This window comes from Rhinoraja longicauda, chromosome 9 (genome assembly GCF_053455715.1).
Source record: "Rhinoraja longicauda isolate Sanriku21f chromosome 9, sRhiLon1.1, whole genome shotgun sequence".
Taxonomy (NCBI): Eukaryota; Metazoa; Chordata; class Chondrichthyes; order Rajiformes; family Arhynchobatidae; genus Rhinoraja; species Rhinoraja longicauda.
Window position 1 is genome coordinate 30,165,558 of NC_135961.1, and position 15,655 is coordinate 30,181,212.

Here is a 15,655-nt window from a genome sequence, read left to right on the forward strand (position 1 = left end):
TTAAAAAATAAGACTCTAGTCCTAGGAAATTAAACCCTTTTATTGTTACCTAGCATCTACATAATGGTTATTGAATACTCCACAATATATTAAGTCTAGGATGTTATGGTACATGCATACACTTTCAAGCTGTTGATTTTACCCACTGTCACCAATACGCATTAATGAATAGCTATTGAAGAGAGACTGAGTATATGTACATATATACTTAAATGCTTCAATACAGGGAGAAGCATTGCCAAAATGGCACTGGAAGTTACTTTTTGTAACAATATTTACATGGTAATGAAACATTTAATTCCTTTAGTAGGGAAGAAAATACTGATACTATTTCAGATGCTTTTTTTTCCACTGAGCCCCATCAGTCTCAAAAGTATAAGTTTGACATGGAAACAACTTTAAAAAGAACATATCCATGTTCTGTAATAATCAATAGCTCAGGAATACAATTGATTAGTGTTTCTTTTCTCTTTCATAGAAAGAACTTAAGATACTGGGACACAAGTATAGTTACAGCAAGTCTAGTTCTGCTAACAAAACAGGACACATTCAAGTACAATGTTTTGCTTGAACTTACAAAAAAGCTACATGAGAAAAAGCATTAAAATCAGTTGTCTCAGTTGAATATTTTTTAAAAAAATCAAAAACATAGAAGTGGTAGATCACAATTTCATACCAACCCATTCAGTACCCATTGGCCATGGGTGTTGTAGCATAGTCCTGTGGTTCGGTGATGCTGTGTCCAACAACAGTTTTCCTATATATTGCAATGCAGCTGCACAAGATGGCATTTGGGGTACAAAAACCAGTGTAAGCCTTTTTGTCCCATGGACAGTACACTGCTGACTGTTTAGTCTGTAGTAATGCTAATTATACCCAGCCTTCTCTTAATCCTGAGTTAGCAGATTGCTCCTTTCCTTCACTGCCAGGACACCCGACTGGACTCCAGTGTCATCCACACATGCACGACTGCTGAACAAATTATGACACATTCTTCCTGAAGATCTGAGCAAATTATATTTTTCTTCCCCCAGAGTGTTTTTGTACAAATGGAGTTCTGTTTGATTAGAATGGCAGGATACACAAACTCAATTATGTTGCAAGGTATTGGATTCTATTGGTGGTGCAGAGTCATACAAAGTGTCTGTATCATGCGTGGGTTCTCCAGCTAATGTGCAAGGATTTGAAAGTGTTCCAGCACCACAATCACAGAAAAATCTGCAAGGAAAGGGGGAAAAATAAAGTTTTTCTTTACATTGCAGTATCCCTAATGAAATACATGACAAAGGCAATAAGGAAAAAGAGCACATAAAACCCCACTATTTGCCCGATTGTTGATATACATCATATTTACACTGACCAAAACAAGTGAAATTGCAGTTCACTAGTCTATTGTTGCAGGGAGTTGGGTTAAGCAGATACTATAACATGTAAAGGTCAGGGAAATCAGAGAAAAAATATTCTGAATATTTCCATGATGATAACCTTAACTAGGTATTAAATGTGACTGCACACCATTAAGTTCTGAACTGCAATATTTCATGCCCATCTCTTGTAAGCAGTTGGTTAGATATTGATGGGGCAAGTTATACATATTGCTGAGGATGAGATTTTATATTAATAGCAAATATTCCCAAGCTTGATTATGAACCATTTGTACAAGTCGTGGTTAAATATTACACAGATAAATTAGATTTGGCTTGGAATCATGCAAACTACCAAGGAGGATGAATTAGGTGGGTATTGCCTGAAGTTTCCTTCCAATAAAAACAAGGGAGGTGGAACAGAATTTCAGATCTGTGGGTTATTCCTGTACTAATCCCTTAAAACACTTTCAATTAGTAATAGACAATAGGTGCAGGAGTAGGCCATTCGGCCCTTCGAGCCAGCACTGCCATTCAATGTGATCATGGCTGATCATTCTCAATCAGTACCCCGCTCCTGCTTTCTCCCCATACCCCCTGACTCTGCTATCCTTAAGAGCTCTATCTAGCTCTCTTGAATGTATTCAGAGAATTGGCCTCCACTGCCCTCTGAGGCAGAGAATTCCACAAATTCACAACTCTGACTAAAAAAAGTTTTTCCTCATCTCTGTTCTAAATGGCCTACCCCTTATTCTTAAACTGTGGCCCCTGGTTCTGGACTCCCCCAACATTGGGAACATGTTTCCTGCCTCTAACATGTCCAACCCCTTAATAATCTTATACGTTTTGATAAGATCCCCTCTCATCCTTCTAAATTCCAGTGTATACAAACCTAGTCGCTCCAGTCTTTCAACATAGGGCCATTCCGGGAATTAACCTAGTAAACCTACGCTGCACGCCCTCAATAGCAAGAATATCCTTCCTCAAATTTGGAGCCCAAAACTGCACACAGTACTCCAGGTGCAGTCTCACTAGGGCCCTGTACAACTGCAGAAGGACCTCTTTGCTCCTATACTCAACTCCCCTTGTTATGAAGGCCAACATTCCATTGGCTTTCTTCACTGCCTGCTGTACCTGCATGCTTCCTTTCAGTGACTGATGCACTAGGACACCCAGATCTCGTTGTACGTCTCTGCCTCCGCCTCCCTATTCTTACCACCAAAGTGGATAACCTCACACTTATCCACACTTAAACTGCATCCGCCCACTCACACAACCTGTTCAAGTCATCCTGCAACCTCATAGCATCTTCCTCACAGTTCACACTACCACCCAGCTTTGTATCATCTGCAAATTTGCTAATGGTACTTTTAATCCCTTCATCCAAGTCATTAATGCAAGTAATGGCATACAAGCTTATATTTTTGTTGCAAATAGAACAGAGGAACCATAAATAAACAATTACACAAAACAAATATCCTGGAAGGCTATTTGCCCAATTGAAACACAATAGCTTCTAACATTCATGGCGTGCAGTTAGTGAAGGTTTGCTGTACAGTACTAACCTATCATGTCTAATGAATTCCACATCATGTCCTTGATGGCACTTTTTAATGCAATTTACACAGATTGCATTTCGATCTGTTGTATTGCAGGTATGACACCTGGGGGATAATCAAAAGAACAACTGGTATTAAAACTTAAATTCAAAACAAGAGACTTAAACCATGGAAAAATATTTCCAGATATTCCACAAAATTTACCTGTAAAAATCATGCATTGGGTAGCTGGTGTAACTGGATATCTTGTACAAGCATTGGCCCCTATTAACAGCCTTCTCAATCGCATCTTGATTGTTCATTATTTTATTATCTTAAAAGACAAAGAGCCATCATGTTACATAACCAGATAATCAACCCCTCGCACTTCATCTTATGGAATTATATATTTTCTGTTTTTGCTACCTGTTCTAGCATTAGCTTAACAGAATTTGATTTCACAGCGACTGTTTAACTCGCTATTATCTACAAAATTAATATCCACTTCATTTCATTTTCTGGGTTTTTACCCTCTTCCATTATTTTTAAACAAATTAAAATATATAAATGTGCCAAAATGTATAGAGTATCCTGGTTTATAATTCCACCAGTTTCTCCAACTATATTGGAATCACAAAAGACAAGGGATTGGACCTGAAACATTGACTGTATTTCTGCTGAATTTTAAAAATACCCCTTCATTCCTTTGCCCCAACCCTTTAACCTATTCTCTTACACATGCATATTAACACCCCACTGACCCCTGTTCTTTCACCATTAACCTACATCAGGGATAATTTGAAGAGACCAATTAACCTAACAAGCAATATGCCTTTGGGGTGTAAGAGGAAACTGGAACACAATGAGAAAACCTAGTCAGAAAGAGCAAACTACATACTCCTGCAAAGGACCTACTTCCTTACACTTGTATCCAATATATCCCATTTTATAAGTAAATACAAATCTTTTTCATTTAACTCACTAATAATGGAAAAACAAGTTTTATACCTTTCATTGAAACATTTACGCCAGATGCCAGAAACAACCCTCCAAACCGGTTGTTGAATATCTGATTGTTTTCTAGAGTAGCTGTAGCATGATTTGTTATTTCAATACCTGCAAAATAAGGCCAATGATTAAATGCAGCTGGAACTCTAAATTAAGTAGGTTCTGGACTTATTCTAGTAAATTAGGTTTTCAATGCATTTGAGGCAAATTCTTTGATTCAATATTGCTTCAATTAACTACATTGGAATTTAGATTTGTAGTCCATCAATGCATTTGGAACTTGGTCTGTGATGATACTCTAGGGCAATAATTCAAATCAGCTAGAATGAATGCACCTTGGATTGTATGGGGAGAGAAGACAGACAGGAAAAGATTCATTCAAAAGCCAGACTTCAGAGATACAGCATTGAATCAAGCCCTTCGGCTAACCGAGTCCGCGCCAACTAGCGATCACCCCATACACTAGCACTATCCTACACACTAGGGACAATTTATACTTTACAAAATGTGGGAGGATAACCAGCACCCGGAGAAAATCCATGTGGTCACAGGGAGAATGTACAAACTACAGACTGCACCCATAGTCAGGATCAAACCTGGGTCTCTTGCACTGTAAGGCAGTATTCTACCGCTGAGGCACTCTGTGCCGCCCCAAAGAGTCAAGGACAATCTGCACAATAGAAATCAGCACCCTTTTATAAATAGGTGATTGTTAGTGTTTACAGTCTTTGAACAATACATGTGTATGGACAGGGTATTGACCTGGTCACCAGTATCCCAACCACTCAGGGTACAGAAGTAGAAAGAGTGGGTATTCCAGCCAGCCTGCACTTAGCTTCAACTAGGAAAAAATACAATTATGCCACCTCCAATGCTCAATGGAAATTGCTGCATGCAACACTGGATCCCAGTTCCTGTGTTCACCAAAGTTTGACCATTACTTGGAGCTGCTACTTTATGGAACACCAAGATAACCAGCAACAATGCATGATAGTTATCTGGTTCTGTAAAACCTGACCCACAATTTTGGTTTTCTGAGACCTTTAACGCTCGTGAAAAGAATGGACTGGACAATACATTAATACACAAAAATACAAGATAGAGAGCATACAAATTGATAAAGAAGATAGTGGAAGGAAATTGGATGTATTAAAAGTCGTGTTCATTTCAGTGGATTAAAATTACTATAGCAATTATTCCTGCTAATCGAGTTTCTTTGCTAAGGCAATATAAATGTGCTTTAAAAATCACAAATATTTTTCATCCAGAACACCATTCTAACAGTTTCTTTAGAGGGCATTACATCCCATAATCTCAATTGGACAGCATGGGAGACAGCTCAAAAAGAGTAGTGTAAGAAAATAACTGCAGATGCTGGTACAAATCGAAGGTATTTATTCACAAAATGCTGGAGTAACTCAGCAGGTCAGGCAGCATCTCAGGAGAGAAGGGGTGATGTTTCGGGTCGAGACCCTTCTTCAGACTGATATCAGGGGGCGGGACAAAGGAAGGATATAGGTGGAGACAGGAAGATAGAGGGAGAACTGGGAAGGGGAAGAGAGGAACTATCTAAAGTTGGAGAAGTCAATGTTCATACCGCTGGGATGTAAGCTGCCCAGGCGAAATATGAGGTGTTGTTCCTCCAATTTCTGGTGGGCCTCACTATGGCACTGGAGGAGGCCCATGACAGAAAGGTCAGACTGGGAGGGGGAGTTGAAGTGCTCAGGGAGATCAGGTTGGTTAAGGCGGACTGAGCGAAGGTGTTGAGCGAAACGATTGCTGAGCCTGCGTTTGGTTTCGCCGATGTAAATGTAGTCACAATTTTATTAGAATTCAGTCTTTGTACTAGAAACTACATATCATGTTGCTTCCTCTCTTCAAGCCAACTGATGTTTTGTAATTGAATACATTCTTTCATATTAAATAACACCGATTAAGATAAATAATTTGATCCCAGATTAGATTAAAAGTCACAAACCTGCTGCAAATCCATCAAATATCCTGTTCTTCCGTAACACAGGATGGCTGTTTGTGCTGATAAGGACACCAGCTTGAGCATTCCTGAAGATATCATTTTCTTCAAGAAGTCCTACAAATGAAAGTGATGCATAATATAGTATAATGTCATAAAAGTCCATAGCTTTATGACAATCCACAACTATTTAGCAATTAAAACCTTTATGCAAATCCTTGAATATTTATTTTTAAATTGCAATGGACAAGAAAATAAATACTAACACAGGAAGAAAAAGAGTTTACCAGTGATTTTAAGGAGGATGTATCGATACCAGAGGTGTGCTTTTAATGAGATCTTGATTCAGGAGGTATTGGAGGAACAGTGCCATTGCTGTCTCTGCAGAATCCCCCAGATCCATCAACGGGGTGGGCTAATCAATGACAATGCCCTTTTCCAGGCCAACATCACCAGCAGTGAGGCACTCTCTTAGTTCTGATGGGCGGGCTACATCTGCATTCCCAACACCAGATGCCCCAAATATGCACTCAAACTACACTATAGCAAGAGAGTTCAAGGCAGACAGAGAAAAGGTTTTACAGATGTTTCCACAGTCTGTGAAAGATTGTAGCATCATCACCCACCTCTGGCCAGAGGGCCAGGCTTGATCATTTCAATGGTCTTTCTCACTGATTTTTCTTGTTTCAGTTCAAAGTTCCAACTAAAATTTCTGTGAACCAATCGTATTCATATTTGAATGACATGCTATTAACCAAATATTGTTACCTGCCTCATGCTATGTAATGGAAGGATGTGTGAAGTCAATTCCTGTTTCAAAGCAGATATGGGACGAATAGTTTTAAAGACAAGAATGCTAGAGTCGCCCAGCGGGTCAGGCAGCAACTCAGGAGAATATGGATTGGTGACATTTCAGATTGTGACCCTCATTCAAGTCAAGTCAAGTCAAGTCAAGTCAATTTTATTTGTATAGCACATTTAAAAACAACCCACGTTGACCAAAGTGCTGTACATCTGATTAGGTTCCAATGGAAAACAAATTCAGACTCTTTGTGTGTGTGTGTGTCTGTGTGTCTGTGGGAGGGGTGGAGAAGAAAGCTGATAGAGAAGAGGGGCAGGACAAAGCCTGGCAGGTAATAGGCCAGGAGAGTATTTTCACAAGCAGATGGTTGGGCAAAGGCCACAGATAAAAAGACACAAGGTGTGAGATAAATGGATTGTTGTAAATTGTGATGCTAGAAGAAGGAAGGGCGAGAGGGAGGGTTATGTGGTTACCATAAATTGGAGAATTCAATGTTCATACTATTGGGTTGTAGGCTAGCCATATAAGGTGTTGCTTTTTCAGTTTGTGTGTGGCTTCTCTCTGGCAATGAGGGAGGCCCAGGGCAGAACGGTCAGTTTAGGAATGGGAAGAGGAATTAAAATGGATAACAACTGGGAGATCCTGCAGGCTTTGGCAGACCGAGCGCAAGTGGTTGGCAAAATGTTTGCTGGGTCTAAAATAGTTTAAACAGTTACGTTATTTTGCATATTTCATGATCCATTGAAGATGCAAAGTCAGATTTGATTTCTCAAGTTAGTACATTATTTTTTCACATTTTGTTACAACATAAAGGACTGCCATTCAGCACATCCCAGAGCAATCACATCATCAGTCCTAACTCCTTCCCCAATTATTTTTCCTGTAACCATTCCCTCGTATGTACAGAATTTCATGACCAAAAGTAAATTTATTGCAATATATTCTTAAAATGGAGAAAATATGCTCAGCCTCAGGCAAGAATCTCATGTGGAAAATAACCTCACCACCTTTTCTACATTAGACTGCCACTTCCATCAAACACAACTGCAGCTAAATGTGAAATTCCAGGTGTTGAACTGAGATATGCAACTCCTTTTCAGGCTGGACAACTCCAGGTACAAGTAGAAAAGGTTGAATGTTGCAAATCCAAAATTAGGAAATGCTCAGCATGTCAAGTACATGCAAACAAAGTCATGATCATGACGTGTTTATTTCAGTTTCTCTCTTTGCAGATGCAGGTATTTTCGGTACAGGTTACAAGCCAATGGTGTAACTTTCTTGAATTAGTCGGGTTGTTATGGCATTCAAGCAGGTCAAAACCTTTCAAGATAAAGCACCCCACTTGATCGCACCTTAATCATTATCCTAAACATCAACCACCTACAAGGAGTATCTGCAATGTGCACCATGAATAAAACAGTTCCTTCCCACAGCTAGCTTGAATGGCAGTAGACACATAGGAACACTACTATGTAACTATGGAAATCCTTGCACCAATTAATAGCCCAGCCTACCTTGAGTTGGGGGGAGGGGGGGGGGGGGGGAAGGGAGCACGAGTGGCAGGGAAAAATGTAAGGATGAGACTAAGAATCACTCAGTGACAAGCATGTTCCCTTTATCAACATCAAAGGTCTGTGGTGCTCCAAAAGGAGCATTGTAAAGAGAATAATGTCAAGAATGATGTCATTCCTTGTGACAAAGCAGAAATCACATCCTGAATGCTAGTGGTAGAAAGAACCTGGTCAATTTTCCAAGTAGCGATAGATACAGTGTGTGGTGTGGTAGCAGGATTCACAGATACTTGTAGAATCTGACTGGGACCGCGACGAGAACGCTCCGCTATGGACAGGCATGGGAAGGAGCTCATCGAACATGCTGAAGTGGGGATATACTGAAGATGCGGCAGACTGCGAGTGCGGACGGGGCCTCCAGAGTATGGACCTCTCCTGAGCTGTGACATGCTGCATGACACATGCACTGTAAAGGATCTAGCAGAGGCCAACGATGGCACTAAAATTTGCTCGCTATTGGCAAACAGCTGTGTGATGACACAAATTAATAATAATAATTTTCCAAGTTATGTGAATCAACCTGGAAAAGGCAGTATTGCCCATCACTAAAGTGATTACGTCATGTACACAACAGCATCCTGTGCAATTGAATTTCCAGGTAACTAGATTCAAACATGATTGAAAGGTGTTCAATTTATCAGCACCAAAATTGCTGCTCTCAATTTTTTTAATGAATGTGAGGAGACTATTTATTGGTTGCAGTGTGATTTTGCTTCATTTGTTACTTCCGGAGCGCAAACAAATGAGCAATCATTGGTTGTTGTGTTTAAGACAATTTAGAAGCTAAAGCTGGCAACAAAGAAATTTACGAAGAGAGTCCATATTTTAGTTTAAAATAGATGGTGGGAATGTTTTTTCCCCCCACATAATTCTACCTATTACTTCTAACCCAAATTTATCCAGTTTTGTTGTTAAATGTATAAAATTAAAAAAAGAAAATAAAGACTTTTACTGTTACTTATCTAGTTCTTAAGTTGATGCGACAGATTCTTTTTGAAGTGCAAGGAGAAGTGTTTGAAGTTTGAAGGAGATGTGGGAGATAAGTTTTTAATTATCTAGAGGGCGGTGAGTGCTAAATAGTGGCTTTTAAGAGGCTTTTGGATAGGCGCATGGATATGCAAGGAATGGAGGGATATGTATTACCATGTTCAGCACAAACATTGTGGGCCCATGGGCCTGTTCCTGTGCTGTACTGTTCTAGGTTCTATAACTTGCGTTTTGCATCAACAAGGGCTCCAAGACATTATAACATTCCTTTTAGAATGCAACTAAAAGTAGTTTTACTTCAAATTTGCAACACTTGCAAAAACGTGAGAAGCTATAATTCAAAAATATGATAGTATGCAGGTTCAAGGCTCCATGTATGCCACAGTTCTTGAACTTCAGGAAAAACAAGCATACTCGAGAGATCTCGACAGCAAGCAGGAAACTCGATTGTTAAGAGTATGAAAGCCTTTCGTAAGAATATGAAATATTCTTGTTATAATCTGACGTATTCATTTTATTGGTAACCCACAGGAACCCCAAAGTAATTTCACTCTTCTACTCCAAGGAAAAGGAATGTTGGAAATGTTTTATTTGCCTCACTGACAGCAGTTAACACACCACAAGCCGTGGATTACACCAGACAGAACTAGGGGCCTCAAGGCTTGATAGCAGACAGACTGCCCTTTGGGAAGCTAAACTGTGCCATTTACTTTAAATCTTAAGCTAGAAATCTTACCCCTGCCTCCGTTAAATATGCAGATACCCCCGTCACGGCCATCATGGATTTTGTTCCGTCTGAGTGTGGGATTACTGTCTGTTTTAATCCAAACACCGGCCATTGCATTGTCAAATATTTCATTATCTTCTATAAACCCAAGACCTGTATTAATTGACATCAAGAAATATGTTTATTTGGATCTGAAATAAAGGTAGAAAATAAAACACAACATAAAAACACTGAATCAACCTGGAACCATATTTGATTCTTACCAGAATTGTATACAAGAATGCCTCCATTCTGTCCTCCCCAGATTTTGTTGCGTCGAATCTTAGGGTTGCTTCCAGTTCTGTGAATCAAAGTTAAACGAGGCTAAGACTGATATCACTGTACTTGAAATAAATATTTCAGAGAAGTAAACTTTATAATTGTAGTCATTTTCTAAATTCAAGTGTAATATTAGAAATGTTCTTATATAAAGTATAAAACTATCCACAATACAAAAACATTGTAATTGTCTACATGTAGTAAATCTAGTATATCGTTTATAGAGAATAGGAAGAAGGCAAAATTATTAAAAGTAAATCTTAAATAACAAAAATTGCCTCAAACCTAAAAAGCTTATGATTTCTTATTTAAAAGTTAATTTATGACAAAGTCTTTTATCACTGCGAGTATACTATGAGAATTGACCTACCATATTGCGGAATGAGGAAAAAAATCTCTGGAAGATAAAGTACACTATAGAATATATTGACTCATGCAATTAATAGAAATAATAACCATACATTGTAAAATTCTGTTTTTTTCCGTGCTGTATAATTAGCACTTCAAAATGTACAAAACAAATTAAAATGAACATAACCACAAACAAAACGGTACTATGTTCAGTCCATAGCACATTCTCAGTTAGCAGATCACAACCAAAGCAATGGGAAGGTGCTCTATATGGAGAGTAGAAAGCACGCCAGCGGTCTTGATCTGACTGAACTTGGGTCCGATGCTCATGACAGTCAAGATAGACACAAAAAGCTGGAGTAACTCAGCGGGACAGGCAGCATCTCTGGATAGAAGGAATGGGTGATGTTTCGGGTCAAGACCCTTCTTCAGTCATGACAGTCAATACCCACTGCCACTGTCCAGGCAACTTATGAGATATGTAAAAATGAATCTAGCATTGATATTCACAATTTAATACATCTCAGTACTTCCAGATAAAGGAGAAAGCAGCAACATCTGATCAAAAGATTAAGACTCGGTTTTGTCAATAAGTGCAAAGACGGTTTTGTCAATAAGTCCAAAGACGTACAGGTATGTAGGTTAATTGACTGGGTAAATTGACTGGGTAAATGTAAAAAATTGTCCCTAGTGGGTGTAGGATAGTGTTAATGTGCGGGGATCGCTGGGCGGCGCGGACTTGGTGGGCCGAAAAGGCCTGTTTCGCGCTGTATATATATGATATGATATGATATGAAGTGCACCTTAAATATAATTATGGAGGATGCACTACAGCTTTTATTTTATGGTATTGGCATTCTGATTAATAAAATTGTTAAAAAGGTTTCAGATGCCAACAAAATTAATCTCCAAATTAACAAATTAGAGATACACTTTAACACCAGAGTGAAATCGCTCATGAAGGTCCTCTGGTCCCCATCTGACTTCCAGGAAGCAGATCAAGGGTGAATGGGGAGTTCTCACACTTCTCTGAATCAAAATCTGCAATCCACTTACTTGCTCATTTTAATCCGTGATTTCTAAACAGCCTCTTCCAATTCCTCTGCCATCCCACTATCTTTTGCAAATGTTTCCATTTACAGAGTTCATTCATTGTAAATTAGGCACAGAGTCATGTAACTTCTAAATCATGGGGCAGATCACAGTAGGTATTCTCAACCACAACAAAGTTACAGCATTTGCCCAGAACAAAGCTGCACTCTGTAGCTGAACTCCAGGAAGAGCACTTCAATAAGCAAAATAGCATGAGCAGAAAATATAATAGGACAGTGGTTTTACTGTACTGAACTACAATCCACAAATCCAGTCATTCTTGTACTGTAAAGGGACCTAAATGGCGTGAGGTGCAAAGGTACCCAGTGAAGATTTCTTGTCCTTTTCATGATTCTTCTTAGCATTCTCTCCTCTATTTATGTACCTTTCCAACCTGACTCAATGCTTTCAATAAAATAACGTGGATTGCTATCATCTGAGTAAATGCATCATATTTCAGAGCCCAGCAACCTGAAGAAATTAAAAAACTATTGACATCAGAATTACAGGAGATTTTTCACTGCAAGTAATTCAGAATAAAAGAAGTGAAAGTAGAATTTTCCACTGATTTCATTTCCATTCAGTTTACCCATTTACAAACACCTTACCTTCCAATGTGTATTGCAAGTGCTTTCACATATTTTTCCAATAGACAGCATTGCAATGTTTAGTATAATACAGCTACCGAGCATTTGTATGTGAAATCCTCTTCTGCTGCAATTTCTTGATCTGGTCTGATGCCCCCATACAGATAAACCACAAGTCTACAGTGCAGTTACTATATAAAAGTACAAACTGCTTTCTAATTCAATGCATCCAAATGGAAAGCAAATCTTCCTTGGTTTGCGGTGTTCATAATCAACTGCACTGTAAATGTGACAAATTAATCTTGATGCAAATCATTTTACAATTTACATTTGCATTGTCACATTGCAAAAACTTTTAAAAACGTTTCAAACACTGAAATACTAGGAATGCTATTATCGCAGGCTTGGAGGGAAACTGTGGATACAAGTAAAACTTGGCAGATTAAAAAAATGATCATTAGCTGTGTAATATGAAACATTCTTTGATGTTTTTTCCATTTGTACAAGAAACTATTTGTAGAAAGTAAGACCTAGCAGCCAAAAGGCAATCTGACTGCACAGTTCGCTTCTTGACTCTTAAAAAGTAAACAGGGTACACTTTACAGCTACGCGATAAACTACGGATTACTGTGCGTAATGTTTTCTTCCCATCTGTACTAATGATTGAAAGCACAAGACAGAATCAGATGTTAAATTTACAACAGTGACCAAGATGAACATGCATCTTACCTGATTTGAACCCCTGAGTACATATGATTGTAGATATCATTATCTTCAAGCACTCCATGGCCATTGTCATAGAAGTAAACACCCACCTTACAAAACAAACACTCTTGTCATGGATACTGTAGCATTGGTGACCCACAAGATTCATGAAAACGTCCAACAAAATTGAAACCTACCTGTTTTCCACTATGTATTCTGTTTCGCCGTAGCACGGGCGTACTTCCTGTCGTTACCCACACACCTGCCAGGGTATTACTGTATACTTCATTTTCTTCAATTACACCTTGCCCTTTTTCATGCTTAACAACAGAAGTCAATAATTTGGAAATTAGTGCAGACTGCCCATACACATTTCTCATCATTTGAGACACTACAATTATTTAGAAACCAATTTATGCTCAAAATTTTAAAACATAGAGTGTCGACTTGTACAGAATTATACAAATCTCGTTCTCGCCAGTCCACCTCCCTTAATCAGATTTGAGTTTGCTGTGCACCATTCTTTTGGTGATTCATATATCTGATCCCCTTAAAAGAATTAAGGTACTGTGGCAAAAATAGTAAATCGGTTTTCCTGGAACAGCAATTGCAATTACCGACATTTAAAAAAATTACATTGTTACTACGGGAAAAGACGTTGTTTTCAATTAATCAAATAATAGTACCATTTCTACAGACATTTAAACAGAAAATTCTGGAAAAAAGGCCTATTAAGAGTATGTAGTAAGTGTATGTGTACTAAGACAGTGGAAATTATAATTACCTGTGTAACTCAATCACATGCGCATTTTAGTTACATTTTATTTTTGTAATTTTAATTTTCCTGGTTCTACTTTCATTACTCTACTTGACAATTCATTCAACAGAAATTCATAAAACCAGAAAAAAAGAAAAAGCTATCACTGAGATTTTCATGTTATAAATCGTTAACTTAGGATGGTTAAGAAACATTTACAAATTTAACTTCCACATGCTATGGTACCTCAAAGAAAAGAAAATCATGATAGTTTAATTTTCTTTTAAGGTTCAGTTTAGTCTTACCAATCCACTATTCCCATGCCTAGATCAGCAATTTCCTCATTACAGACTTACCACATAAATACCTCCATGTTGACCATCATGAATTTTATTTTGACGGACAATTGGACAACTATTTGTTCGAATCTGTATTCCAGCTAATGCATTCCCTACAATAAAAAAGGTGCAATTTTTAACCAATGTATACTTATAAACTAAAAATGCAAAAGCTTGATTAAAGGCATTTATATTCCACAACTTACCATAAATGTCGTTTGCCTCTATAAGGCCTCTACCATCTCCAAAGATGTAAACTCCACCCTGATTTCCATTAAAAATGGAATTTCCCCTAGGCAAAAAAAGGATAAATAAACATTAACACGTCTAGAAGAACATTTATTTTGCTAAGTATAATGATAGTCAAAGACTTACCTAATTGTTGGATCACTGTTTGATGTAATCCATACACCAGCAAAATTGTTTGCATATATTTTGTTCTCTAAGAACTGTCCTCGTCCTTTCTCATGAACATAAATTCCTCCTGTTTGACCATGATGGATTTCACATTTAACCACGGTAGGATTTGCATAGGCTTTCACCTCAAAACCAGCTATTCGATTACGATGAATGTTACAGCTTTCAAAGTAACCCTGAAACAAATAAAACCAATATTCTACGATCATTTGTGGTGAAGGTATAAATATAAAGTGCATTGACTATAAATGTGATTGCAGCAATCCGAGCATTTTGCTGCGTGTCTTACAGATGCTGGAAGAATCAAAATTCTAATCACAAAATACCTCTCTCTCCTCAGTCTATTTTTTAAGTTTAGGTTGAAGGAAACAGAGAAGATACTCTCATACTCTCACTTTTCCATCAAAATATACAAAGGGTTTTTATAATTTGTTTCCTGAGATACTGTTGGATCAAGATGCAGGTTCAGACATTTTGTTTCATTAAAGTGTGGTAAAATTCCACACCAATATGAGCTTCAAACCTCAGACAGTCCTTGCCTGAGCAAGCAGCAAAGTGCTACCCCAAACAGAACGATGGAGGTTGTCTACAATCTACCTCAAAATCTAAACTCTAGATTAAATGCTAAATAATTAAATCATTAGATTTGAACCACCTTGTGTTTGTTCACTTAAGTCCAGTGGAAAAGGAATCAAAATTCAACTTTTGAATCAGAAATTACCCATTTAAGTTCCCTACCAAAAACTTTTCACTGTACACATGACAATAAACTAAACTGAACTACCAACATATATCTCACAGCGCACCACTCTACTTTTTTTCTGGATGGCAGAATACATATAGGAGATAGATAATCAAACCACTTTTTTAAAAAAATCAAGATGAAGTATCGCTTAAAGCATTAAACTGCCGTCCTTCAACTTCTGTTTCCCAATACAAATTTCAGAGATCGTTATCTTCTACAGGTTGCATCCAGGATCACTGTCTATTACGATGGTGAAGTTTGCATGTTTGCAATAAGTGTCAATTTTATTGAATACTATCATTTTTGTAACTGCAATAAAACTAACAAATGCGAAGTCATGAATGAGGCAAATCTCCTTCTACCTGAATACTGGGAA

At 38.0% G+C, this 15,655-nt stretch overlaps 1 protein-coding gene across 1 annotated transcript in view; it reads right to left on the minus strand.

Moving 5' to 3' along the window:
* Positions 1–25: 25 nt before the first annotated feature.
* LOC144596568 (F-box only protein 11) overlaps positions 26–15,655 on the minus strand; it is an 88,761-nt gene continuing 73,131 nt past the window's right edge. Inside the window, exons 12-23 of the mRNA XM_078405028.1 lie at positions 14,493–14,710; positions 14,324–14,409; positions 14,136–14,230; positions 13,220–13,342; positions 13,047–13,132; positions 10,233–10,309; positions 9,979–10,122; positions 5,889–5,999; positions 3,911–4,018; positions 3,128–3,236; positions 2,930–3,028; positions 26–1,218 (exon numbers count right to left, since the gene is read on the minus strand). Coding sequence (XP_078261154.1) covers positions 1,089–1,218; positions 2,930–3,028; positions 3,128–3,236; positions 3,911–4,018; positions 5,889–5,999; positions 9,979–10,122; positions 10,233–10,309; positions 13,047–13,132; positions 13,220–13,342; positions 14,136–14,230; positions 14,324–14,409; positions 14,493–14,710 — 1,386 coding nt within the window. The 3' untranslated portion in view covers positions 26–1,088. The remainder of the gene's footprint in view (positions 1,219–2,929; positions 3,029–3,127; positions 3,237–3,910; positions 4,019–5,888; positions 6,000–9,978; positions 10,123–10,232; positions 10,310–13,046; positions 13,133–13,219; positions 13,343–14,135; positions 14,231–14,323; positions 14,410–14,492; positions 14,711–15,655) is intronic.